Source organism: Brachyistius frenatus, unplaced genomic scaffold (genome assembly GCF_029030835.1).
Source record: "Brachyistius frenatus isolate BFR_SWC_R1_liver_20210118 unplaced genomic scaffold, ASM2903083v1 Contig_63, whole genome shotgun sequence".
Lineage (NCBI taxonomy): Eukaryota > Metazoa > Chordata > Actinopteri > Embiotocidae > Brachyistius > Brachyistius frenatus.
In genome coordinates, this window is record NW_027210662.1 from 99,595 (window position 1) to 124,517 (window position 24,923).

The following is a 24,923-nucleotide window of genomic DNA, read 5'->3' on the forward strand; positions in this document are numbered from 1 at the left end:
CAAATCTTCTTCGCTAATACACTCGTTCCTTGGAATTATGCTGACAAAGGGGGGAAAATCCAGGGCAATTTGAAGTTCCAGACAACTGTTTTACACCCACCCATTTAAAAGAAAAGAAAAAAAGAGAGGGAAAAGTCTCCATCTGGATAGAGAGACAGGCTGTAGCTTAATTACATATCTGGCTAGTCATATTCATTTGTCTATCCACATTTACACAGCGAGTCATGATGAAAACTGTGTGTATGTGTCTTCCAGAAGTTTCACATCTCCTAGCAGTGCTAGAACAAAGATGCATTAGCTCGGGTCAAAGTGGTTTGAGGCGTCTCGGACGCAACAAAATGGGTTGAACAAGAGTAAATAGTAGTTTTTAGTCTCACGTATTGACTTTAAGTACAATGCTGATACATATATCCATCCCAGGCTCAGACTCAAGTCTTTTGACTGAGTTTGAGCACCTAACCAGCTTGTCTGAGCATCTATTTGGGAGGTCGGCTTGTTGTGTGGTTTCTCTTAATTTGTGCATTAAAATCGGCCTATTTTAGCTCTGTGCCAACGCATGGAGTCTCGGGTCCGTTATAATGACAGTCTTAAATCGCAGAGTGTGTAGATGTCACTGGAAATCTATAAACACACATTTGATGCCGATGCGGCCCCCCCACCTCCATTTTGGTTGCACGCTGACCTCAGATCTCGGTGGTTTTGGCTCAAGAAAAGCAGCAGCTCCATTTCCAGTAAATGTCATTTCATAGTTACTGCATTTCCACAGGGCTGAGAAAGAACATTTAACATGTAAGAAGGACTGCAATTAGACAGTGTTTCTTGCAGACACCGCGTCGACGGGGATAAGAGACGAAAACAGCATTTTCAAATCTCCTCTGGCCATGTCTGATGCAATGAATCAGCCGGGGAAATGACAGCATTTTAGGAAATCGGGCTGCAGCAGACACACATTCATGTCAGACAGTCGTTTCAACACGAGAACAAAAAGCTACCTTTCAGTTGAAAAACATCAAAACCTCAGACATTTTGTTATACTAAGCTTTTCAGGAAATAATTTGTGTTAGTTCATCACACTGCAAGCCTTTCAACAACAGATTATCGGAAACAAAAAAGGGATTTGCATAGAAAACGTCTTTCTAGGACTACATGAAACCATGCCTTTGTTTCTGGAGCGCATCTGTATATTCAGCTAGTATACATTGCTTTCAACTAAAAACTTCTCACAAGCCGAATCCACTATCCCGAACTTAAATGGACACTGAAAAGCTGCTCGACTAACTCCACGGTTGAATTAATATTTTCAACCACTTTCAAGTGTAACTCGACTCCACTTTCTTTCTGCTTTGCATTGCAGAAAATATTTGTCTTTTTCCCCCTCACTCATAAATTTCTTTCTTCCTCTGCTTGCAGGGACTGAAATGGCTACCAGATGTGGTTCCAATCTGTTCCTGTTGCCATGGAAACCCAGGGACTGGAATAGCTTTTTTCAGTCCAGGGCTTTTGGCTGACTCATAGGGCCTGAGTTTTTAAAGCCTCGCTGTTTCTTTAGACATGGCACATTGAGGGCGCCCCAGCTCCAAGTCATGTTTAAACTGGCAGCCAAGATGTCACTGAACCCCCTTCCCACTCTCCAATACCTGACTTTTTGACCAAGCTTTGCATTATCCAGTATAGTTGCTCCTTTGTGTTGCTGTGCCAAAGCGAATTTATGTTTCACACGTCAACGTTAGAAACCAAGTCAATAAAATGAGCAAAATATTACTCTTAGCTCACTGTAGAGGAAAAAGGAAAAAAAAAAAGCCAAGTTTCATAATCATAAACCTCTCCCATTCAAGTCCATCCACGAGCAGCAGGCACAGAAATCCATCAGAAGTCATACACATGCTTAATCTACACAGTTTACCTTGAAATGCTGTGCAGTGGTGACTTTCAATGCACATTTCCAATCTGCGACTTTCCCACAATGTGTCAAGGATGAAAAGCCTGACAACATGTGTTGGTATGCTCAGCTGAGATTCTTCCCCATCTGCGTGTTCAGCACGGGCAGATGGAGGCAGTTGTGTCAACATTCCTCTCTATTCTGGCAATAAATCTGACTTCAAACCGTTGTCACATGAAAAACGGGACGATTCAGGGAGTTGGGGCGGGGGGGTAAAGATTCCAATATGGGGTTTGGCTGACAATCCGTAAAGGAAGAGAAATTGATTTGGAAAAATCAACGTTGCAGTTGTCAGATTTAGGAGCAGGTATCAAACAGTCAAAACAGGGGAGACTGAAACCATGTCAAACTGTGACCTATGAAAGACTAAACAGAGAGCAGATTTGTGAAGCCGCACGCAGCGGTTCTTTGAGCTCAATGTTATGGTGATATCAGCTTGCAACTATGCTCACAATGGCAATCTTAACATTCAGATGTTTACCAGGTACATGTATAATGATAACCATGTAAGTTTTGAGGTTTGGCTTGCTAATATCTGCTAATCAGCACTAAACATTAGTTCAGCCAGTCCGCTTTCAGGTCAAAACATTTTATCCAAATATAAGTCAACAAGACTGATGGATAATCATCAACACGGTTTGTTTATTAACCATGTCTGTGTGACATTTTACCTCACCGACACGTGAAAAGTACATACACGTATGAAGAAGGAGGTCATGTGACCTCCGTGAGCAGAAGGTTGGGGGTAGATGGGCAGAACAAACACAGGTCGTTCATTTAAACAACTGTTTGACTTCATGTGGAAGCAAAAGTCAATGTGTTTTTTTTAAGTTACACACATAATGTAAATTACTTAACGTATGTAATATACATGACTGAAATTACTTTTTTAACCCAAACCATCTTTTCCTAACCCGAATCAAGTTGTTTGGGTGTCTCACCCGAACCAAATTGCAACTGTGTCACAATTAACCCAACTCGTGTTATTTTCCTAAACCTAACTGCGTGGTTTTTGATGCCTAAACTGAGGCACCTTACTTTTCATGCCTAGGTGAGGCGGTGAATCTGGGACTGATGGGTGCATTACATTATTGGGTTGGTTTAACAGATATTTGGTCAAAAACCAAAGTGCAACCACCAATCCATTTGTTATCAATTTTAAGACAAGGCTTTATCAAAGGAGGTATTTCCGTGATGGGTCCTTGTAAATCGGGCTAATAAATCAGGTTTTAATGCCCTTAGAATACTAACCATACCAATGCATGTAATACACTCGTCAATCCACTAGAGGATACAGTGTGAGTGTCATGTTTTGCCTTGCCTTGGCGTAAGGAGTACATGCATGTATGGATAGGAGAAGAAAGTCATGTGACCAAGGTTGTGTGATGAAGGTCATTTTACAAAGTACAACATAAATAAAGCTGGTAGGTCAAAGGGGGTTGGATGGATCCAACCCAGGACTTTCAACAAGAAGACCAGAGTTGAAGTCTGTGAGAAAGAGACGTGGGTTTCTTTAAAGAAATCTTTTCCTAACCGTAACCAAGTGGTTTTTAAAACCTAACCGCATGGTTTGTGTTGGCTAAACCTAAGGCACCTTACTTTTCACGCCTAGGTGAGGCAAAGCGTGACACTGAAACAGTATCCCGTAGTGGACTGGCTGGTGTATTCCAAAACAAACAAAGCTCATTCACCTTCTGGTTCCAATGATCCATCCATCCATCCATCCTTATATGCATCTATTCATCTGCCTTGTGGCCCAGTTTTGGCAATATCCTTCTTCTCCCCTCCAAAAGAGGACACATATGCAGCGTGTGATTAACTCCTTTGCACAGAGTTTCCACTGTTTGTCCCCCATGAAAGGAGCTCTTGTCCCCCCCCCCATCCTGAAGGAGCCAAATCAACAGTCCCCTGGTTCCCCTCGAGCTCTTTGAAGATCCGCTGTGACTGAACGACTCTGCAGGACTCCTGCCTCGTCTCTGGGATTCAACCGTCTAGTAGCCCCGAGTCACAGGAAAGGGTCAAATATCAATCAGCATTCTAATGATTCTCTTTAGAGAATACAATAGAAGATTTATGTGGTGTTTTACTCAGTATATCCGTATTGTTGTTGTAGTGGAATGTACACTGGAATCAGACACTGGAAAAAGAAGCTAAGAAGAGGTCATGAACCCATGAGAACCAACAGGGGAAGCTAATTAGTAAACGATAACTGTCAATGTAAATTGATTAAATGAGGACTGTTTTTTTAAATTCTGGTTTGACTATAGCTACATGTATTGCTCTTTTATTCCAAAGAAGTACATGAGGAAACACCAGTTTAATAACCATACACAAATGGAAATCAAAGTTGCAATAAACAAACCACAAAAGACAAAATATACCTTACAGTTGGTAAGCAGCTTTTTCAGGCCCTTCTTTACAAAAATGCACTGTAAGCCTATAAAAACAGGCACGGGCCAGTCAGATAAAAATTGCCACTTCATAATTACACAATATTATGGTTTTAAGTATATGCAACTGTTTCAACAGTGGTATGCTAGTAGTATTGTACAATCCTTTCTGTATGAGTTAGTTTTTTTTTTTTTTTTTTATGGGAGGCAATAATAACAAATGGAGGGAACAAGAAGGTTACAGATTTCCTCTGCAGCTATTAATGCCATATAATTACACTCTGCGTCATGCAGTTAAGTGTTACACAAACAATAACATCAACAGAGAACAATTACAAAGCCAATGTAAACTTTACAAGAGGGAAAGTACTCATACTGCAGGTTTGCTTCAGAGCCCAAAAATAAGCAACATAAAAACAAAAAAAAGCAAATACAACATGAAAGCCAGTTCATTGACACCAAGGGAAACAGAAGAACCTAAAAGGTCATATAAGCACAGCTTACAACGATAATAAAAAGTACACAATGTATACAAGTAAAAATGTTGAAAAAAATAACCAAAGAAATGTGTTGTACCTTGATAAAAACATGTAAAACCAAGATTTTTTTTTTTTTTCAAATGAGCTGTGAATGTAAAATATTCCTCTGCTTAACACATACCAATTTTGAGTGCTACTCACAAGATAACGATCTACCAATAACTGAAATAAAAATGGTTTATTCACCTTGCAAAATTGAATTAGTCCAGTTGAAGTATCCCACCCACCCCAACACTTTTTTTGGTTCACTTATTTAAGGCTCAACACTTGAAATAAACATTGAGAATAGCATTAGGAAAACAGAGCTTCTTTTGCTTAAACTGATCTACAGTTGAGGCACATTTGAACACTTGAGGCACAGTACCATTTAGTCTTACAGTCTTACCCCCAAGCAATGACACTGAAACACCTTTTTATTCAGCATTAATCTGCCAGCATCTGATAATATTATCCTTGAGGGACAAAACAGCTTTGACATTTTTTTTTTTTTTTTTTTACACAGAGTACCCTGATGGCATAAACAAGTGAATGTGTAATGAGAATAGCTCAAATGGTGATACTGACCTAATTTCTTGACTAAACTGAACGAAGACAGAGACACATGACAGGGTCCTTGTGTTGTCTGATCTGTAGAAAATGCTACTTACAGCGATTATTTTAACCAAACTATCTATTGCCTCTGATCTACAAGGAGGATATTGTCTTGCAGTGTGCTTTCCTATAAACAGAGCATATGGAACTGCAGATGCTCCTCTATTATAGAGCGAAAAGTAATTTTAAAGTGATTTATAAGCATGATATTAAGTGATAAGGCATAGCTTGGGGTTTCATTTTTTGGTTTAGTGGTTTAGCTGACTGAATCAAAAATACAGTAAGAGCACATTCTGGTGATTTGGTGTTAGCAGAAGTATGAAAGAAGTTTTAAACAGCCCTTTATTACAGAAAGATCAAAGAGCTTGTGTGGGATTTAGCCAACCATGTCTGACAGTTGGACAAATGAGGGCTAAGACTCAACATCCAAAAAAATTCTGTATGGAAGAGCGTTGAAACCCAGAATGACACTCTATGAGGAATTAAAGGTGTCTCATAAGTATGGAAGACATTCAAGTCCTAAATGTTGCATAACTTGTGTACCTCGTGGTGTCAAATTTGGTGAAAATCAAAATGTAAATGTATTTTCTTTGGTAAAATCAAAGTTCTCCAGCAAATCACTCCGAAACTGTTTTGCTCTTATCTATCAATATTCAAGTCCATCATCATCTGCAAAGAATAACCTTGACATTAGGAGTGAGGGTTATAACTTAACTATCCAACTGCAAATATGTCTTTGCATGTTGGTCCATCCAAATGAGAAAACAAATAAAACAATTAGCTTGTAATCCTCAAAGGATCTAATTTTCTAGTTATTTTTAGTACCTTTAGTACCTGTGATGAGCATACATAAAAATAGCTATTTTTCTGATGGCAAATTACAGTTATACAACCTCAAAAGCAATCCATATATAAATATAGTGGTGGACATACTGCAGAGGAATAGAGATGAATGAACTTTGGATTATGTCTTTGCGCCACTGTTCTCACAGTTGTGTCCGGTTTAGCCACAGGTTGTGGTGTGAGGTTGATACATAGTTACGCAAAAAAGGATTCTTGAAATGTAATACAATAGTGTATAGAGGTTATCATATAATACACCTCACCAATACAACTCAGTTGCACCCTTGGTTTGAAAGCATTTCTCACTCTTGACTGGTCCTACAGTCATAGCACACTCACACAGAAACATTGTTTAAAATTCCTTGGTCGAAAAACTACGTGCTGGTTCGCTTTCCAACAAATTCATTTAAGTCTCTTTGTGCAATTTTCTGTTAAAAACACTTATTTCACTACCTGTGGTGGCATAATGGCTGTCTTTTGCTGGGGTGTTTTACTTTCCGGTGTATCCAAAGTTCCCTCCTTGCCTTTCTTCCTGGGTGGCTTTTTTATTGGAGTCTTCTTTGGTGTAGGATCCAACGGGTCCCCTGCCCTGGAGCCGTTCAAGTCCTGCTTCTCCGGGCTCTTGGCTTCAGGGGTCCCAAGGTTGGTGGTGACAGGCGCCACCATCTTCTGGAGGCTGCTCGAGGTGGGCAGCAGGGGCTTGGTGGAGCCTTGCTGGCTTGATCCACTGGAGGCGCTCCTCTTGGCTTTTTGTGGAGGTGTTGGCTTTTCTCGGTGTCCCTTGGGCGTGGAGAGACCATTGGTCTTTGTCAGGCCCGTCCCCTCATTCCTGTTGATGCTTTGGGTTTTCTCCTTGAGCTGAGCGGCCAGCAGCGTGGCAGCCTCCGAATTCATATGAGGATGGATGACCTTCGGGCTCTTGGGTGGCTCTTTAGGGGTCTGCTTTGGATTGTCAACACTCTTTTTCTCAGATGAGGAGCTGTGGAAATTACTAATCTTCTTGAGGGCATTCTGAACAACACCATTGATGTGCTCCATGTGACTAGGACTGCTGTGCTCATCCCCAGACTTCTTACCTCGCAGAGGTTTGTGTTTGCTGGGGGAGCCATGAGCATCAGCCTCCTTCCCCTCCTGTTTCTTCTGTTGCTCACGACTCTTTTCTTTCATTTTCTGCCGCTCTTCACTCTTGGATGAGCCATCACTGGAGCTCCTCTTTTTTTCCTTCGGCACTGCAACAGCCTTAATTCCACACTGCTGCTCTGGCTGGGGAGACCCTGTGGTATTACCATGTATCCACGACACCTTGGGCTTAGTGGATGGGTCTGGTGGGCGTGGTTTGGGCTTGCCAGGTGAAGGTGGTGGCTTTCCATTGCGCTTGGCCTCCGGTGTAGGAGTGCCATCCCCTTCCTTGCCGCTGCTGTCGTCCTCTCTGGACTGCTTGGAGAGGCGGGCGATGCGAGCATAGAGGGCTGCAGTTGTGGACTCAGAGCCGCTGGTGGAGCCTTCGCTGTCAGAGGACTTGAGTAGAGGCTGCTCGCTGCCTTCTGGTTTGGTGATACTTGTGTCTTTGAGGGAGGTGTACTCTCCTGCATCGTCCTCGTCAGGGACAGCTTCCAGCTGCTCTGCTGCTGGACTTTCTTTGCATTCATTCATAGATTCTGTGGATCATTGGCAGATTAAAAGACATTAGTCAAGGATGCTGTTTTTAATTCATTTCACTTTGTTGCTAATATAGCCTTAATTTTTCTGGTATGACCACTAGCTTATGGCTTACTATATACAGCCCAGTATCATGCCAAAGCATGTAACATACCTGTTAGTCGACAAGAGAATACTGTGTGAGCGTGACGTTTTGCCTCGCGTAGGTGTGAAAAGTACACACATGTATGACAAGGGTCAAAGAAGGAAGTCATGTGATGAAGGTCTTGTGACTAATGTCATGTGACGGAGGTCATTTGACGAATTACTAAAAGAGCAAAATCCAAAATGGGAGGAAGGATTGGGGTAGTTCAATGGAGCAAATCCCAGACTTTCACCCAGGAAACTAGGGTTTGAGAAAGCAATGTGGTTTTCCTTCAGCGAATTTCCTGAATCATTTTGCCAACTCAATTAAATGTTTTCACATTTACAAAAATAATCATCATAATAATTGTGTACTGTAAGTCAATAAATCAAAACCTTCAATTAATAATAATAACATACACTAAAGTAATAGAAGAGACAAACAGTAGTCTGTAAATCTGAAACTTCTGAACAATGCATTGTATCTGTGACCTTCACAAGTAGCTTTTCATTGTTCCTTCTGTAGAGACATTTTTGTCATATTTTTTCTCTACAGAAATACGTTATTTAAAGACTGATATCTTTACCACTTCATTTTCTCATACACATACTTGAATTAGAACAACTCCAATACAAAAGAGCCTTACTGTGCAACTCTAATTCAAAAAGCTCTCATAATGTTTACAGATATTATTTCATGCCTGAAGGTTTTTACTGAGAATCCATTGTGTCAAAGTCCTTGAAACGTTCACAGGGAGAATGTGAACTAAACCAAACTATTATGTTACAGTTAAAAAAATTATCAAACTTTGCAGTGTCATGCTTACAGAATAGAAACTGATGGAACGGGTGTTTTCCACTAAACTTCAAGGAGTTAGTCATTGTTTGGATCTGTGCCACATGCTGACTTGACCATTCCATTTCCTGTTTATACTCTCCTCGCTCTCAAAGGAAAACCTGGGCCTAGATGGCATATGATTAAAAGCCAACTATCTCCGTAATGAGATTTACAGAAGTGTGTGAGTCACTTCACGGTCACATTGGAGTTCTTGACTTCTTCAGAAACATGTGGCTGTGTGTGTGTGTGTGTGTGTGTGTGTGTGTGTGTGTGTGTGTGTGTGTGTGTGTGTGTGTGTGTGTGTGTGTGTGTGTGTGTGTGTGTGTGTGTGTGTGTGTGTGTGTGTGTGTGTGTGCTTGGGTATCCCGATGCCAAAGACAAATTGTAGATTTTGTGTGTCACTCCAGATAAGAAAACTGTTTGTTTATTCATATGATGACTCACCTTCATGGGGAACACAGTAAACCGGCCCCTCGTCTCCGCTCTCAAAGGAAGAGAAGGACTCTTGGGACGACCAGGAGGAGGGGGAGGGCTGCTCGGCCACAGATGGGGGCTCGATGAAGCTGCAGTTGAAGGTGTTCTCTGGGTCGTGGTGGGCTACTGAGAACAGAAAACAAATGCAGAAGCCAAAAGGTCAGTCAGGGGCTATTGTACTGTGTTACAAGAACAACAGTCTGTTCTCACTCAGTCTCACAGCAGAGCGCTGGTTAAAGTGAGACTGTGGAAAAAATTGTATTTTATATGAGCTAACAAAAACTCTGACATTATGGGTTTTAATAAGTGAAAAAAATGTGATAGTTTCAATGTAGCTGTTTAGTATTAGCACAATTTGAAGGTTGAAACTAAACAATCACATCTGCAGTATATAGATTCTGGTTTTACCCACAGTTTCATTCTTAGCCGGTAAAAGTAAATAAAAGAAGTTCAAACCATTGTATGACAAAATTATCAGTCATCACCAAGATTACCAATATTGCTTTTTGTGGATCAGCAGCTCTGGTGACACCAAAATATCTTTCTAGTTATAAGGAGAATTGACCAATGCATTTGTACTTTAAAGGCATAGAGACACGAAACAGGAAAAGAACGAGAAGAGAAATAGGAAGTTGGTACACCTGCTAGCCTCTACACAATAAAAATATCTTCTAAAATGTGATCTTTTCCCTTTTAAAATTTGTGAAGCTGTGCAACAGGGAATCTTTCATTACAACACCGACATACAGTATAATATCTGATGTATTAATGAAGAGCTGGAATCAAAGTTGAACCATTGCAATGTCATGACATCTCTACTCTTCTCTGGTATTTTGATGTTCAGCAAAATGAGCCACAAATGGGTCTTTCGTCATCTCCCAGTGACTCCTCTATGTCACCGATCCATTTTTTTCTCTCACTGTTGCTCTCTCTGTCCTCTCCTTCAGACACTGCAGTATTCTGCTGACCCTTCACTCTCTGGACAGCTGTGGTTTCTGAGGGAGACTTGGGGTTAATCTCCTCCTCTGGTGTGAACAGTGCAGTTTCGGCCTAAACTGTGCTGGGCGTTAACTTGACATGACTGACCACATCAGATGCTCCTGTTTACATGCCCGCTGATGACACATGGGCCCATTCGTTTGTTCAGACCTCAGATAAACCTTCTATGGAAGGAATCCTGCGAACTGTACCAGGACTCTGGCCAGGAACAAATCCTCACTCCTTAGCTGTTGTTGTTTGACTATTACCAAGACAATGTGCTACTTAAAGAGATCTGCAGCTGGATTTTTGCAGACTCGGTCACTTTTAGAAACACTACTGGAACAAAAAAAACTTTCTATCACTCATATTTCACATCACAGATGTTTTACATTCTCATTACATCCCCCTAGTTAATGTTTCATACACGTAGTTTTGTAATGCTGCATAACAAGAAATTCTTTATCTCGAAAACGTTGAAACATTTCCTTCAAGAAGATGTTCTGTTTAGAATCTTCTCACCATATCAAACATGTAGGCTATCATTTATTTTTCATCATCTAATCGTAAAATTTGGACCCTCTTACTTCCCATGTACATCCATCTGGCTCACACTGTGTGACTTTCTGCTGCGCCTTTCTTGCTTTCAGCTTTTTCTAGAGCAACAACCACATTTAGTCATGTTTTTGCTGTTGTTTCCCCCCTTAAGGCTGCTAGTTTTCTAGTTTAGATTTTCACTGGAGGTCACTACTTCACAACTATTTTAAAATCTTACTGTTGACCTAGGCAATATGACTCATTACGCTCGTCTTCTATACTAACTAAAAACAATCGTTCTTTAAACAGATGTTCTTACATTTTACCAAAGCAAGCAGTCTAAACCTCTGAACCACATGTAAGAGTCTGGGAGTCAAATGTATTTGTGTCACTCGTGCAATGTCAACACAGTTGCAACATGTCAACAATAAGCGGCTACAGATGTGTGTGAAAGGGTTAAAACGGGCCAAAAACAGCAAGTATTTTGATACGTGGAGGGGACTTCCATTCAAGGGCACACAATTAGTGATTATTTAAGGATATCCTGTTTACCAGAAAAATACCAACCTGCTTGTTCTATATGTGCTCTTAATGTTGGACTGATGTGGCTATAAAAAGGACTCTAAGTCTACATGGCACTATTTTCTTGGCTAGACGTACTGTTAAGGAGACATAAGGTTTGTGTGGATGTGATATATTATTACCAGTCTATGAGAGACAGAAGTAAGACACATTGTTTTCAAATTATAATAAGAAAGATGTAAATTAATAATATAATAATAAATAAATGAACCAGATCACAGTAAGTGCTCTGTCTGTTCTTGTGCCGGGTCCTCACTGTGCAGCAGCAGGCACACAGGAAGAGCCTCTGAGGGGCTCAGGAATGTAGAACAGCTAACCTATGCAAAGTTTTCAGTCATGTTAGTCAACAAGCTAACACATGGGCATTTTGCGAGATTTACTTATACGCAGTGATGAACAACTGCTGCCCTTGAAAGCTGCTTCCTCCAGACTTGGAGTCCAGTGGGGCAGATTGCACTGCAGACTGGACGCCACTATGATCCCTCCCTACGTGGAGGCCGCCACACAACAGGGCATTATTGATACATACCAGCTGCAGGGCTCCACCACCACAGTTGCTCAGTGGGGCAGGGGTAGGCTAGAGGCTAGAGACGTGGGCTACAACAAGAAAAGCTGCTCGTTTAAATACCTTGGGAAATCTGGGCGTGGAATGGAAACGTGCCAATAAAAAGGCTCAATATGTGTTAGCCTGATGTAGCTTGTGTCAGGGCTACAAGGTTGCATGTACAAAAAAACAACAAACAAAAACAACAAAAGCACTGTCACCTTCTGGACACGAACCTCATCATCCTGCATGGTAGTCTTTAACTAATACCACCAAGTCACCCCTCATACCTCCTAATGCCACTAAAAAAATGTCCTTTATTGCCTCTATTGCGGGACCTTGGTCACATGATCCTGTGTCACATGACATTTACCTGCGTGTAAGTTTCATGCTTTCAAAACTTGTAACGTTCACGCTTAGACAGCCCAAAGCGTGTCTATTTCACATTTTGCTGTAGTGGGCTGCCGTGTCTATTTCACACTTTACTGTGGTACTGGGTTGCAAACAAATATTAAATTAAGTGCCATCCATCAGTTCAATCACTCATCAATTTTATCAAGATATCTACACACCTACAACATACTATTAAAACTCAGGCATCTTTTTTTTTTTTCCCATCTAAACTGATCCACTTAGTGTGAGTTTCGGGTGTTTCTGCCCATCTTATGAGGCAGCTCACAACTGCACTGTAAGCATTACTGCAAACACATTTGAGATCCCAGACAACTTTCCCTGGATAAATAAAAATGAAAAAAAGCAGGTGGTGCAGCTCTCAACACTCATCCTCAAGGAAGCATTTGGACACAGAGGATGCAAGGAATGCCGGACAGAAGTGAATGTGGAGGGCGTGGAGTAAATACCCTTAGTATGGAATGCTAAACTATAAGCAAACAGCCTTAGTTTTGCCAAAAGGGGAATAGGTGACAGCGTGTTTATTTCTCTGATGCAAACTATACTGGGAGTAAATGTTGTCTTCTGTCCCTCATTTCTCCCCCGTTTCATTTTAATTTTGTCTTGCCACATCTGTTGCCACTGACCCTGGTGTGGATAAATCACAGTTCTGACACTAGCTCCGGTAAATTTGACCACTTCCTGTTTCCAGCCCCAATGGGCCCCCTCAGGAATGTGTGTGTGTGTGTGTGCTGGACTGTGTAGCTCCAGCTAGAGTTAGAGTTTCTAAATGTTGGCAGACCACGCTTCTGTGGGTAGACCAACAGAAAGCAAAGTGGCAAAAAATGTAGATAGAACAAACCAATGAGGGAGAAGAGAGACATTAACCAGTTTAACTAAGCACGAGTTTTGCCAGATTTGACCAATATTCGGCATGGTCAAAATGCTGAAGTTTTGACCATAAAGGCCTTAAAACGGATTTTCATTTCTGTCTAAACACATCTCTGTATCTTTATGATTTATTTGAGTTTTTCACAAACAAGTGTTACTGTTCCATACCAGGATTACAAAGGCAACTCTGTCCCAGTGTTTTATTTTGACCTGAGGCGTAGTGGAGACAGATTCTAGCTTAAATAATCAGCTGGATAACTGAGGAAGCACATGCTGCTCAGACATGGAAAAGAATTCTAGACCATCATGTCTTAACGCCTTCCACACCACACTCACTTCAAAAGACCTCATTTACAGCATCCACTTTTTCATAGTGAAGCCAAAGCAAGATGGGACGCTTTCTGTCACTGAACAGTTCATCAATCTTTTGTCTAGAGCATTTTTGAAAATGGTGAAGAGTCCAAAGTGCACTTCTTGACAAAACCAGAAGGTCCTGAGATTTGAGATGCTGGAACTGGGGAATGTTTAACTTTGTCGTTAGTTAAAGACTGATGAAGATTTTATGTCAGTGAAGTAATTTAGTAATTGCCTGATCATTTAAGAATTACTGTAAATGTCATCTCTATATTCTCTTAATGTTGTTAGCTCGACATTTATCTCCTACTTGAGTCAATAATATTTCATGATTATGGCTCCTATATACAGTAAGAATAACAATTCTGTGTATCTTAAAAATATTGGAGATATAAACGTGGAAAAAATATTGCCGGGGTGGTCTGATATGCAGTACATGGCAATACATCCTGCAACTGCATTTACTGTTTTATGTTAGGTTAGGTTAGGTTAGGTAGTTACTTTATTAACCGAGGGGACATTTTTTAAATTATAAATTAAATTTATATGTACTGTCACATCGCTAATAGAGGCAAGACAACGTTCTGCTCATACAAACGCTTGAATTTCTAAAGAAGTTCAGATAATGAAGTTTGCATTTTGAACCCTGCTGCACACAAACAGCCATGTTTGTTCTGGGGTTTAAAAGATCAGCATATCGTCTCTGTCTAAAAGACTGGGGTCACAGACAGATCTGTCACACACCACGAGACCTGCGCATGCAGCAGCAGGGCTGCAGCGTCCACCCAAACAGTGCAGCCTTTCAAAGCGCGTCACTCACCACCAGACGCCCCCCCTTCCCTCCCCCGACAACCACCACGGGCCTTCTTTTAATAACACAGCCTCCTCCTCAGCACAAGAGAGAATTTTCTTGGGGAAGCAGACGATGGAAAAGAGTAAAGAAAATGGGCAGAAAGAAGGCCCGAGTTTAGAGTTGTAATAATATGAACACATGGCATTTGAGAGTGCCAAGAATAATAAGGGGCTCTAAAACCAGTACATTCCTTTCAAATGAAACCCCATACTCGCCTGGCAGCCACCACACACTTTTCTACCCTATTCATCATCTACAGTAAGTGGCAGACTAAGGTAAATGCTCACCCTGCCATTCATTTCTGTCATTGTCTCCAAACTGGAAACATCTCAAAGCATTCAAACTGAGTTTTTCTATTCACTGATATCAACAGGAAACTGTCTGTCAGAATCTGAACATCATTACATTCCTGCCATGTGCTAATTATCCATCACCAGTGAAGTTAGGAAGGACACAACTTCAGCACACAGTGGAGTACAAGCTCCAAAGAAAAGATTACATAAAACACAGCAGCCTCTGGCTGCACTGAGGATGGATATGAGAGAGTTTTGGGGCTTACCGACTACTTTGGGCAGTTTCTGTCGCTTCAGTGGAATACGGGGAAGTTTAGTGCTGATTCGGCTGAATCGTCCACACAAGATCCGCTTGGCTTTTTTGCTGTTGGTAGAGTTGTCTTGGTTAGGACTGAAAAAGGGATGACGCCATGGAAATCCAAATGAATCATTCAAAAGAGGCATTTTAAAATCTGGCCTTCTGCCTCTTTTGAGGGCTCAGAGGCTGCTGACATTGCTCCTCGCACTGTAATGTCAAAATATAAAAGTACTTTCAATACAATTTATATGCATTTATTCATTTAACAACCTGGTACCTGGGAGAAAAAGTTCAATATTTTTGAGCCTTCTTCTTGAAACTCAAACCCCATACAGCATTCACTACTGAGGTGAAGACACCTATCTGCCACTCACTTGTGGTCGTCTTTGTGTCGACAGAGGCAGCAGCAGCACAGCAGCGACAGGAGGACAATCAGTAAAAAGGAGACCAGGGTTCCAGCAGCAATCACACCCATCCGCTGGTTGGGCTCTGAAAGACGAAATGCAGGGAATTCTGGGTGTGCCACATTGGTGCAGGGAAGCTGTGAATGCCAGTTTCAACAAAAATCTCCCTCTGTCATAACTAACACTTACATCTCTGGCATATAGTGAATTATTATAATTTACTGTAAAAGTACATTCAAACGACTAAAGTATAGAGATCTTATATAATCTTTGGTCCTGCAATAGATTTCATAATAAAGATAGAGCATGGTGCTGCATTAGTAATTGATTTCAATAGCTGCCTGACATTTAGGTATCTCTGAGGAAATGAAATTGCAATTGGCTGAAATTCAAAACAAATCGTTCATGATTAAAGTTACCTCCCTTTAATACATGGGACCACTTACCCTTTCATAGTCGATTTCCTGCAATCAACTTCCTCCTCTCACCCTCTCTTTACTACACGCCCTTCACCATAAATCATCGATGATTTATTAGCACCCCTCCCTCTTCAAGTGGAATACACCCCAAAGATAATAACTGCTGTATTGCACAAACGTGGACAAAATTTCGCACTTGCGAGGACAGATGACAGCAGAAGAGAAGTAAGCTATCAGTTAAGGGGTAAATAGCAGTGACCCTCAATTCTTTACGCTGCCACATGAGTCGGAGATGGATTGTTGGGCAGTCTGGGTGTGGCATGTTGTCATTGCTTGTTTGGAAGGAGGGGGAAGGTAAAAGTGACATTGTCTTATGAAATCGCTGACCAACCTGCCACCACGCATCACGTCCACTAGGTTAAAATCCCTACTATCTTTCTGTGTTATACAGTGGCATTCTCTATTCTTGCCTCTGATATTTGCTTTTCAAACAATTTTTTTTTCTATACTCTCTGTCTCCATTTTAAGTTCTCTTTTTCTTTCCTTTCCTCCATCCCCCTCTTTATTTCTTCCTCCTTCCTTCCCCTCTCTCTCCTTTCTGGCTGAACAGGAACAGAGCCAACAAACACAGCCATAAAAAGGACACCGGTCGAGGTCTGGAAACGCTATCAAGGCTGCCGAGTCTCCCACTGCACACACTGACCTGAATAGATGTGTTTGCTGGTACTCGGTATGTACAGCCAACTATTTGACTTTTAATGCAAAAGTAGCATGACAGACATCTGAGTTTTGGATAAACAGCTCAAAGTGTTTGTGCAGTAGAGTTGGAGGCTTTGCACGAGTTTCAAACAGCGGTTTCAGACTACTAACTAACAGCAAAGCATGAGGTTGTTCTTGAGAAAAATGTGGATTTTTCTTACGGAGATGGCAGGCCCCAGACACAGGGTCACAGTTCTTGTCATTGCAAGAGCAGGTTTGGTTGCAGTTGACTCCGTACTGGCCGGGTTGGCAGGTCATATTGCAGCTTGAGCACAGAGAAGAAACAAAAACAACATCTGTTTAATGTTTATTCCAAGTGACAGATGTGTAAAATGGGACAAAGAAATAGAGAGAAAGGAAAGACGTGTGACCGGCTCTTTGTTCCAAGCATTTTTCTCTGGGATGAGACTATTTTACTTTTCCATTCCAAGAGTGTACTTTATCACTTAAAATATCCCTCAAAACACAGGCTCAATCCTTCAATTCCTCAGATATATGAGTGTGTAACAAACGTTATGTGAAAGCCATCAAACCTTTTCACTGCGTGCTATGAAGCTGCCGAGGGCATAAACATACACTTTTTTGGCTATGAGGTGTCTCATGACTTACTAGGTGCCGTAAAAGCCCGGGTCACACAGGCATTCTCCTGTGACAACATGACAGATGCCGTTAAAACAGTGACTGCAGTTGTTCTCACAATTCTCGCCATAAGTGCCGTTGGGGCAGCGCACCTCACACCTAAAAAACACAGAAGGAATGCCATGATTACAGTCATTCTATAGCTTAGAAGTATATGCGTCATTGAAATGATCACAGTGCAGACAATGGTAATACAGTAGCCAGTAGTAGAACATACTGCCATGAATATAATGACAAAGCTCTCGAGGTAATCAGGGCTGACTGAACAACAAAGTACCACCGTGTTTGTTTGCATGTTTTTATTGTGTTATGTGTTTTCTTACCTGTCCCCAATCCAGCCGGGGTTACAGTGAGAGCACTTGCCGTGAATGGGGTCACAGTGGTGACCGTCCTTACAGGTGGGACACACTTCCTGGCAGTTCTCGCCGAAAAAGCCCTTGGAGCAGAGCTGATCGCATCGAGTCCCATTCCAGCCTCTGTCGCAGGTGATGCAGCGTCCTTCCGTCACCTTACACGGCTGCTGGCCTTTGCAGTGCCCGCACCTGGGGGAAAGAAAAGAAAATGTATTATCATTTATCTCATCTAAAATGGAGTGAAATACAATGATGCACAACATAAGGAAAGCATGTACGTTGGTATGCTTTAAATTGTTGCTCTGATGATCATTTAAAGAGGGAAATAAATGACACTGAACTTTAGCTGTGTTTATAGCAACTGTATCGTGTGAGAACAGCTCAGTCCATGGAAGGTAAAGCACTTAACCTGAATTGCTTTTACATGTTGGCTGATGATTATGGGATAATGCGAATACCAACTCCCAAATCTCACTTCATCGTTGCTCCATTAAGTAACATGTTCAGATATTTTTAGGGTTATCAGCTGCAGCATATATAAAATCTTATTTCCTATCAAAACCACAAAACCACACAATAATATGGATCAGATGAGGAAAGTGAACATTAGGCCTCTGTAAAACTACATGTTTCCTGTGTTTTTGAAATGGTACATTTGCTCTCTGCCAAGTTTTTTCTCCCACCTGTTCCTGCAGTTCTGACCATAAAATCCAGCAGGACACGGTTCCCTGCAGAACTTCCCACGGTACCCTGGTGTGCAGGTACATGAGCCGTCGACCTGGTTGCACTTGCCGTGGACGCACTGGCAGTATCGTTCACAGCGTGGGCCCCACAGCCTCTCCCGGCACTGGCAGCGTCCCGTGAACTGGTCGCACGGTGAGTTGTTACAGTTACACTGGTTTGCACAGTTCCTCCCCGTCCAGCCGGGATTGCAGAGACATCGCCCCGTCATCGTGTCACAAACAGAGTTGATGCTGCAGTAGCAGTTGTTGTTGCACTGGGGACCCCAGACACCAGGGTGACATGTGCATTTTCCTGTGTCTTGGTCACACTTGCCCTTTTGGCACAAACACGCATTCTCGCAGTTAGGTCCCCAACGGTTGTGGTTGCAGGTGCACTCGCCGGTCAAGTCATTGCACTGGCCATTGGGGTAACAATTACATTTCCCCTTGCAGTCAGGGCCCCAGAACTGGGCAGGGCACTCTGTTAAAAAATAATGCAATCAGGAAATGGGAAAATTCTTCAAAAATCCTTAAACAAGAGTCTGTCACCAGGCTATCAAATTCTGATGCTGTACACTTAATGCACAGTAATGCTTTGAGATACTGCACATGCTAATGCCAACAAGCAAAGGGCAATCCAAAGTTCTGAGAATGCCCCTTTTGTGTGTAAACAGATGAACATGAAATGAATAGAGCAGGTGGAAGCTATAACTTTCGCGAACAACTATTTTATCATGGACTTTACACTTAAGCAGAGAGCGCACGTCATATTTTTGGGGAACAGAAAGAAGTCGCAGAGAGCCAAATCCACCTAGTGGTGGTGATGGAGAAAAATGTGTGTTTTCAGCGTACTGTGAACGACTACATTATGTTGGAGAACAAAAGTGCAATCGTGCCAAAGTTCGGGTTGTTTCACCACGTTTTCCCTCAGATGCCTCAGAACATCCCAGATGAACCCAGAGTTGACAGTCTGACCCTGAGGGACGAATTAATGATGCACAACCCTGCAAACGTCAAAGAAAACCCACTTGGTTGCCTTCCTGACCTGACGGCGCCAGTGAAGTTCTGACCCTCTTAAAAGTGAATGCCGCTAAAAACACCTCTCCTGGCACACTGCTTTATTGCTAAAGGCTTTCTGAAGAATTTCAACGGTTGCCGATTTCCGGAGTTTCACACAAAATTTGAACTGTACTTTCTGCTTAAGTCCATGAGGAAATCGCAAATGCGCTTGTTCCGGTGGTCACAAAAATGTGTGCAACTCGGGGGCTGATGTTGTCCAAGCGGTGAAACTTGTAACACTCATTCAAGGTTATAGCTTCCCCCTGCACAGAACGGAGCTGCATGCGCTCTGTTTGTGTGCAACAGAAGCAGCTCCACAACTTTTTGATCCACCCTCGTACACATTTTTTTGTTGCGTTCTCAAATTTGCTAATCGTCACTGAACACAACAAAAATAGCTGAGGCTGATGGTCACTGTTCAAAACTTTGTACACCTGATGAAGATATTAGATGGAAAGGGATGATAATGGTTATTACAAATCATCTTTAAGCAGAAATGAATATGTTTACAAAGGTGTTGGTGAAAACCACAAAGGAAAAGTCAAAAGATCACCAAAATCAGCAGGGTTTATCCTCTGAGAACAATGACTGTCACTAGAAAATGTCATGGCAATCCTTTATCAGTTGTTGAAATATTCAGTCTGGAACAAAATGCTTGACTAATTGACTGACTGTAAAATGCAGCCGTCCCTCAAGCCTTGAACCTAGCATTGCTAAACAGCTAAAAGTGCCATTTAATGTTTGCTTTAATCTGACATTTTTTCAGTCAAAAATGAAGTAAAAGAATCCCTTACTAGTGTCACAGCTAGCTCCAAAGTATCCATGACGACAGCGGCATTCATTCGGCCTGACACACACCTCATTTTCCTTGCAGGTGAAGTTGCCTTCACAGAGAGCTAGGGTGGAAAAGAAATAGGCCACATTATTTAACTGGCTTGCACAATGAGCCATATGACGTGTGCTGATGAATGTTAGCGCTACGGTACGTACGCGTCAGGCATTCATCCACTAGCTGCCCCCATCCACTGCAGCAGACCGATCCCGATGACCTGGAAACAAAGTTATGAGAGACAGAATGAGAGGGAGAAGATGAAGCACTAAAATACAGCGAAACAAACACAAGCGGCAACAAACCGCACTGAACTCATACCTCTCTGATCTTACAGTTCTTATTGACGTGGTTGATTCTGCAAACATATTGCGCATGGTGCATATTCACATATCTCAATGTGGGTCGGTCCAATCTGTACTAGATACACACACTCCCAAGCCCTTAACCCCTGAATCTGTGCAGTTTGTCAGTTTCTTTAACCTCCCCAGCTTTGAGGAAGGAGTGTGAATATTCAGAGACGATATTTTGCGGACACATTTTAAGGCCTGACAGGAAAGGATGTATGCGTCTCCTCTTCCTCCCACGCCTGTGACCTCTGTGGAGTCCCTGCAACATGTCAGCTTCCCCTAAATTGTTTGAAGATGGCAGTGTGCATTCAGGGAGCAGCATTGTTGTTTTATCTTGACAAAATAGGAACCTGTTAGAGAACATGGTTTTCACTTCTGTATTTTTTTTTACTTTTTGTGACAGGGAGACGGTTTTTCAATTTGATTTTTACCACTTTATATACTTAATATGGTGGTGGATTTAACTTTTTACCACTTAAATCCAATTAACACATGAAGTTGACCCATTTCTACTTTTAATGCAAACTCAATCCATGTCATCAAAGACAAATTACATTCAGTCATTTGTGGAATTAATTTGGTGTTTAGAAGCAAAGCTGCAGTTCTGTCATACAAAACACAACAACAGCCTTCGCCAAGGACTTCAATAGCTGCTCTTTCACTGATTCAAAAAAACATTTTCTGCATCAGGGCTGAAAACATCACAAGGCTAACAGCTTTTTTTTTTTCCCCAAACATTTTAGAAACACTTGAAGCTAGAAAAGAAAGAGTGTTGAAGGCATCATCAAATACAGTAGTTGAGTTACGATGTGTTGCCCTTCCAGCTGCATTCGGCGTTTGTAATGTGAGGACACATATTGGAAACGCTGACTAGTAATGATAAATGCTGAACTACTTCCTTCTATTCATCTGATCCAAGTCAGCACAAACATTATGAGCATAATGGAAAAAGCAAGTGAGTGGGGAGGGGAGAGTTCAAAATGTAATGATTGTTAAATACAGCAAGGAGGGCACGATGTCAAACTTGTAGAGCAGAGGCCGGGCTTCAAAAGGGCCTAAAATAGTGAAGGGCTATATGTTTTAGATAAATGACAATTTGTTGCCAAGTGAAGCAGAGAGACGTCTATGAGATGACAGCACAACTTCTGCTTTTGAAGAGCAGCTCATGATTACTTTCATTGTAAGTGGCCAGGAAAATGGAGAGTGTAGCTTTTTGGATAAGCTGTTTTCTAGTTTGCTCCAAGAGTATTTAGTTTTCATCCATCTTAAAGTTGGTCAGGCTATATGTGAAGAAAAAAAACAAACAAAAAAAATCTATGAGCACATGGTTCCTTATGACACTTTGTTGAGAACATGTTGGGAAATGATCCACCACATTTGCTGTTTCTGGCCTACCACAATAATAGATCAGTCCAACAAGCTTGGATGCTGCAGACAGCAATTGTGGACTTGGATACTTTTCTGTTAAGTTACAACAGGCGCTAGACATCCACAGGCTCAGTAAGGGATCACCAAGAAATGCCGCTTGGATACCTTAACCTTAAAGAGAAGGCTTTCTGGATACTTAGATCATTCTATTGTTTTAAAAAATACCTGATCTTCACTCCGAATTATTAACCAAAATCTATTCATTTCATCATTTAATAAACTTCCCCTAACTCTGAAATGTCAGTATTTCATTTTAAAAAGTGCATTATCAGCCACAACGTGTTATCAAACGGTGCCACGAATGCCGTGCGGGTCAATGAGCGCTCCCCCCACAGAGCACTGAAAACACTCCTGTTCCAGATGCACACATCTGTATAGCTGCTTTCTTCAATGGACTCCTCCTCCTGGTGTAGAAGCAGGACAGGGAACGTGTTATATGTAGAAAAGAAATAGGTCAACGTCAATTAATATAATAAACTACGCAAGACCCCTTGATATGAAAGTAATTAAAGTTCATGAAGTCAGCGGATCGTTTCACTAAAAGGTTAAAGACGACTTCTTCCAATTTAGTGACAACTGCTATTTGTGCACACGGAAAACACTGCAAAAAAGCCAGTTTTACCAAGTTGTGACAGTCTTGTGCACAGTCAAAAAAAAAAAAAAAAGGTTTTCTTCAAGCAAAATGGGAAAATACTTAAAGAATGCAATAACACTACTTTTCCTCCCCAACTCTGGCGCATCCTGGAGGAAGGTGAGGCAGAAAATGTAAGAAGTAAAACTTCGAAAACAAGCTTATTTCCATTACAAACCAGTGGGATATCCTATTTTCTTAAGGACTGATGCTTACCCAGGTGATTTGCACACATTCCTGCCTTTGGGGTTGAGTTCTTGACTGAAACCGGAGCAAAAGAAAAGCCCAATCACCGCAACAACAGCAAACGAGTTCTTTACTTCCATTGTACAAGCAGCAGCATCCTTCTAGACGCCGTTTTTACTCCGCATTTCCCTCCTCCAAAAGCAACGATGGTGGGCTTTCACTGTACTTTACGCACTCCAACTTCTTTCACGCACATAATCCAAATGTAGCTGCTTTTAAATGGACGATCCTTGTTCTTAAGGTGTTTCTAAAAGTCGTGCCACCACCTACGCCATCGAGAAACTCAGCGGCAAAAACTGACCAGACAACAATCCCAAGCGCACAGCTGAAAAAAAAAGTCAGAAAAGCCAAACGTGCAAATCACAGTACTCTGGGTGAAGGTTGTTCTCCTGCGGTGCGCTGTTTATTTCATGGGACGTTCCATAAGAGGCCATAACGCAAATGGCTCCAGACTCATAAAGAATAAAACAAACAAAAACTTTTTGCTGAAACAATGCCCTTAAGGCGTCTGTAAACGTGTATTGTTGATCATCTCTACAAAAAGTAGCGCAGATTGAAACAGATTGTGTCCGTTTCGCTTTTTCCCTCCCCGAGGAGAAGCGCTTTATCCGTTACTTTGGTCCTCTCTTGCGCTCTCAGGAGTGGCAGGAGGGAAATTCCTGATTTGTTACTCTATCATTGGCTTTGTGAGCCATGCGTGCGCCACCAAATTTACATAGGTCTGAGAGCAACAGAATCTGCTTTAATGGCCCGGGTTAAAAAAAAAAAAAAAGAACAAAAAATGCGGGCTATTTCACATTTTAACACTGAATAGACTATAATGACAAAAACATTGCTCTTTAAATTAATAGAAATGAACAATATTGTCATTATTATATCTGCCAGTTGCACGTTTTAATGGTCTTGGATTTATTATGCAAAATTATACATTACAGGTTGACATATAGGATTTGTACAATAGTAACCTATTTTCATTTTAATAAACATATTGTAAAGGAGTTTGTAACACATGGATGGGGATAGTGTGTGTGTCCCTTTGTTTGGGGGGTGGAGGGGTGTGTAGTACAATAGCTCCCCCATCTGTTAACACCAACGAAGTGATGCTGGCATACATGTATAACGCCCGACCTGCATTACATCCTGGAAACAAATGCAAAGCCTGTTAATCAAAGAAAGATGTGTTTTTGTTGTTTACATCAATGCTTGATAACACCCAGCCCAAAGACTATTCCCAAGAAATGGTTGCGCAATGCAAGTGCCTGAGTTGTCTTGTTTTCTCACAGTAGAAAATGCAATTCTACCTGCGGGCTTTTTAGATCTTAGAATGATTCAATAAATACATAACCCTCTTCAACATGTTCTGACGTGTTGATTCTAATGGTTTCATATGAGACAACCACTAATAATGAACAATGCTGTCTGATATTGTGACTATGTGGTCAAAAAATAGATTAGGTCCTTATGATGCGTAGTGCATGTGCACACATGGAAATTCCAGGGGTCGGATTGAATCCCACAATCACTTCATCACTTAGATAGCCTAATCGTGCATGATATTGTTTTTTTTTTCGCAAATTATGCCAAAAGGTGGGAAGTCGGGCAGGCAGGCAGTAAAACAGTCAGTCAGACAGTCAGTCAACCAACCAGTCAGTCACTCAGTAAGACAGTCAGCCAGTCAGTCAGTCAATAGGACAGCAAGTCAGTCATTAAGACAATCAGTCAGCCAGTCAGTCAGTCAGTCAGTCAGTAAAACAGTCTGACTACACAGCCAACTATAGTCTCTGATATGTGCTCCTTCGCACGGTGCCATGATTGAAGTCTTTCCAGTAAAGTTGAACTAGGGTTAGCTGAATAAAGGTACTGAAAAATAGGCTCAACAAATCCTTCCACTGTCGTAGTGGGTATCACGAAGACGCGTCTATAAGAGCTGGGGGAACCTGCTCAGCGCGTGTGATGCGGAAAAGTTTG

At 41.6% G+C, this 24,923-nt stretch overlaps 1 protein-coding gene across 1 annotated transcript; it reads right to left on the reverse strand.

Moving 5' to 3' along the window:
- Positions 1-3,847: 3,847 nt before the first annotated feature.
- Positions 3,848-24,920, reverse strand: scarf2 (scavenger receptor class F, member 2). The gene is made up of 11 exons (XM_069706465.1): positions 22,926-24,920; positions 20,462-20,520; positions 20,266-20,367; positions 18,374-18,893; positions 17,661-17,879; positions 17,308-17,436; positions 16,860-16,963; positions 15,491-15,605; positions 15,085-15,182; positions 9,367-9,522; positions 3,848-7,960 (listed from the first exon to the last, which is right to left on the reverse strand). The coding sequence occupies exons 1-11, from the start codon at positions 23,033-23,035 to the stop codon at positions 6,744-6,746; spliced, it is 2,829 nt and encodes a 942-aa protein (XP_069562566.1). The 5' UTR covers positions 23,036-24,920; the 3' UTR covers positions 3,848-6,743.
- Between the last annotated feature and the right edge of the window lie 3 nt (positions 24,921-24,923).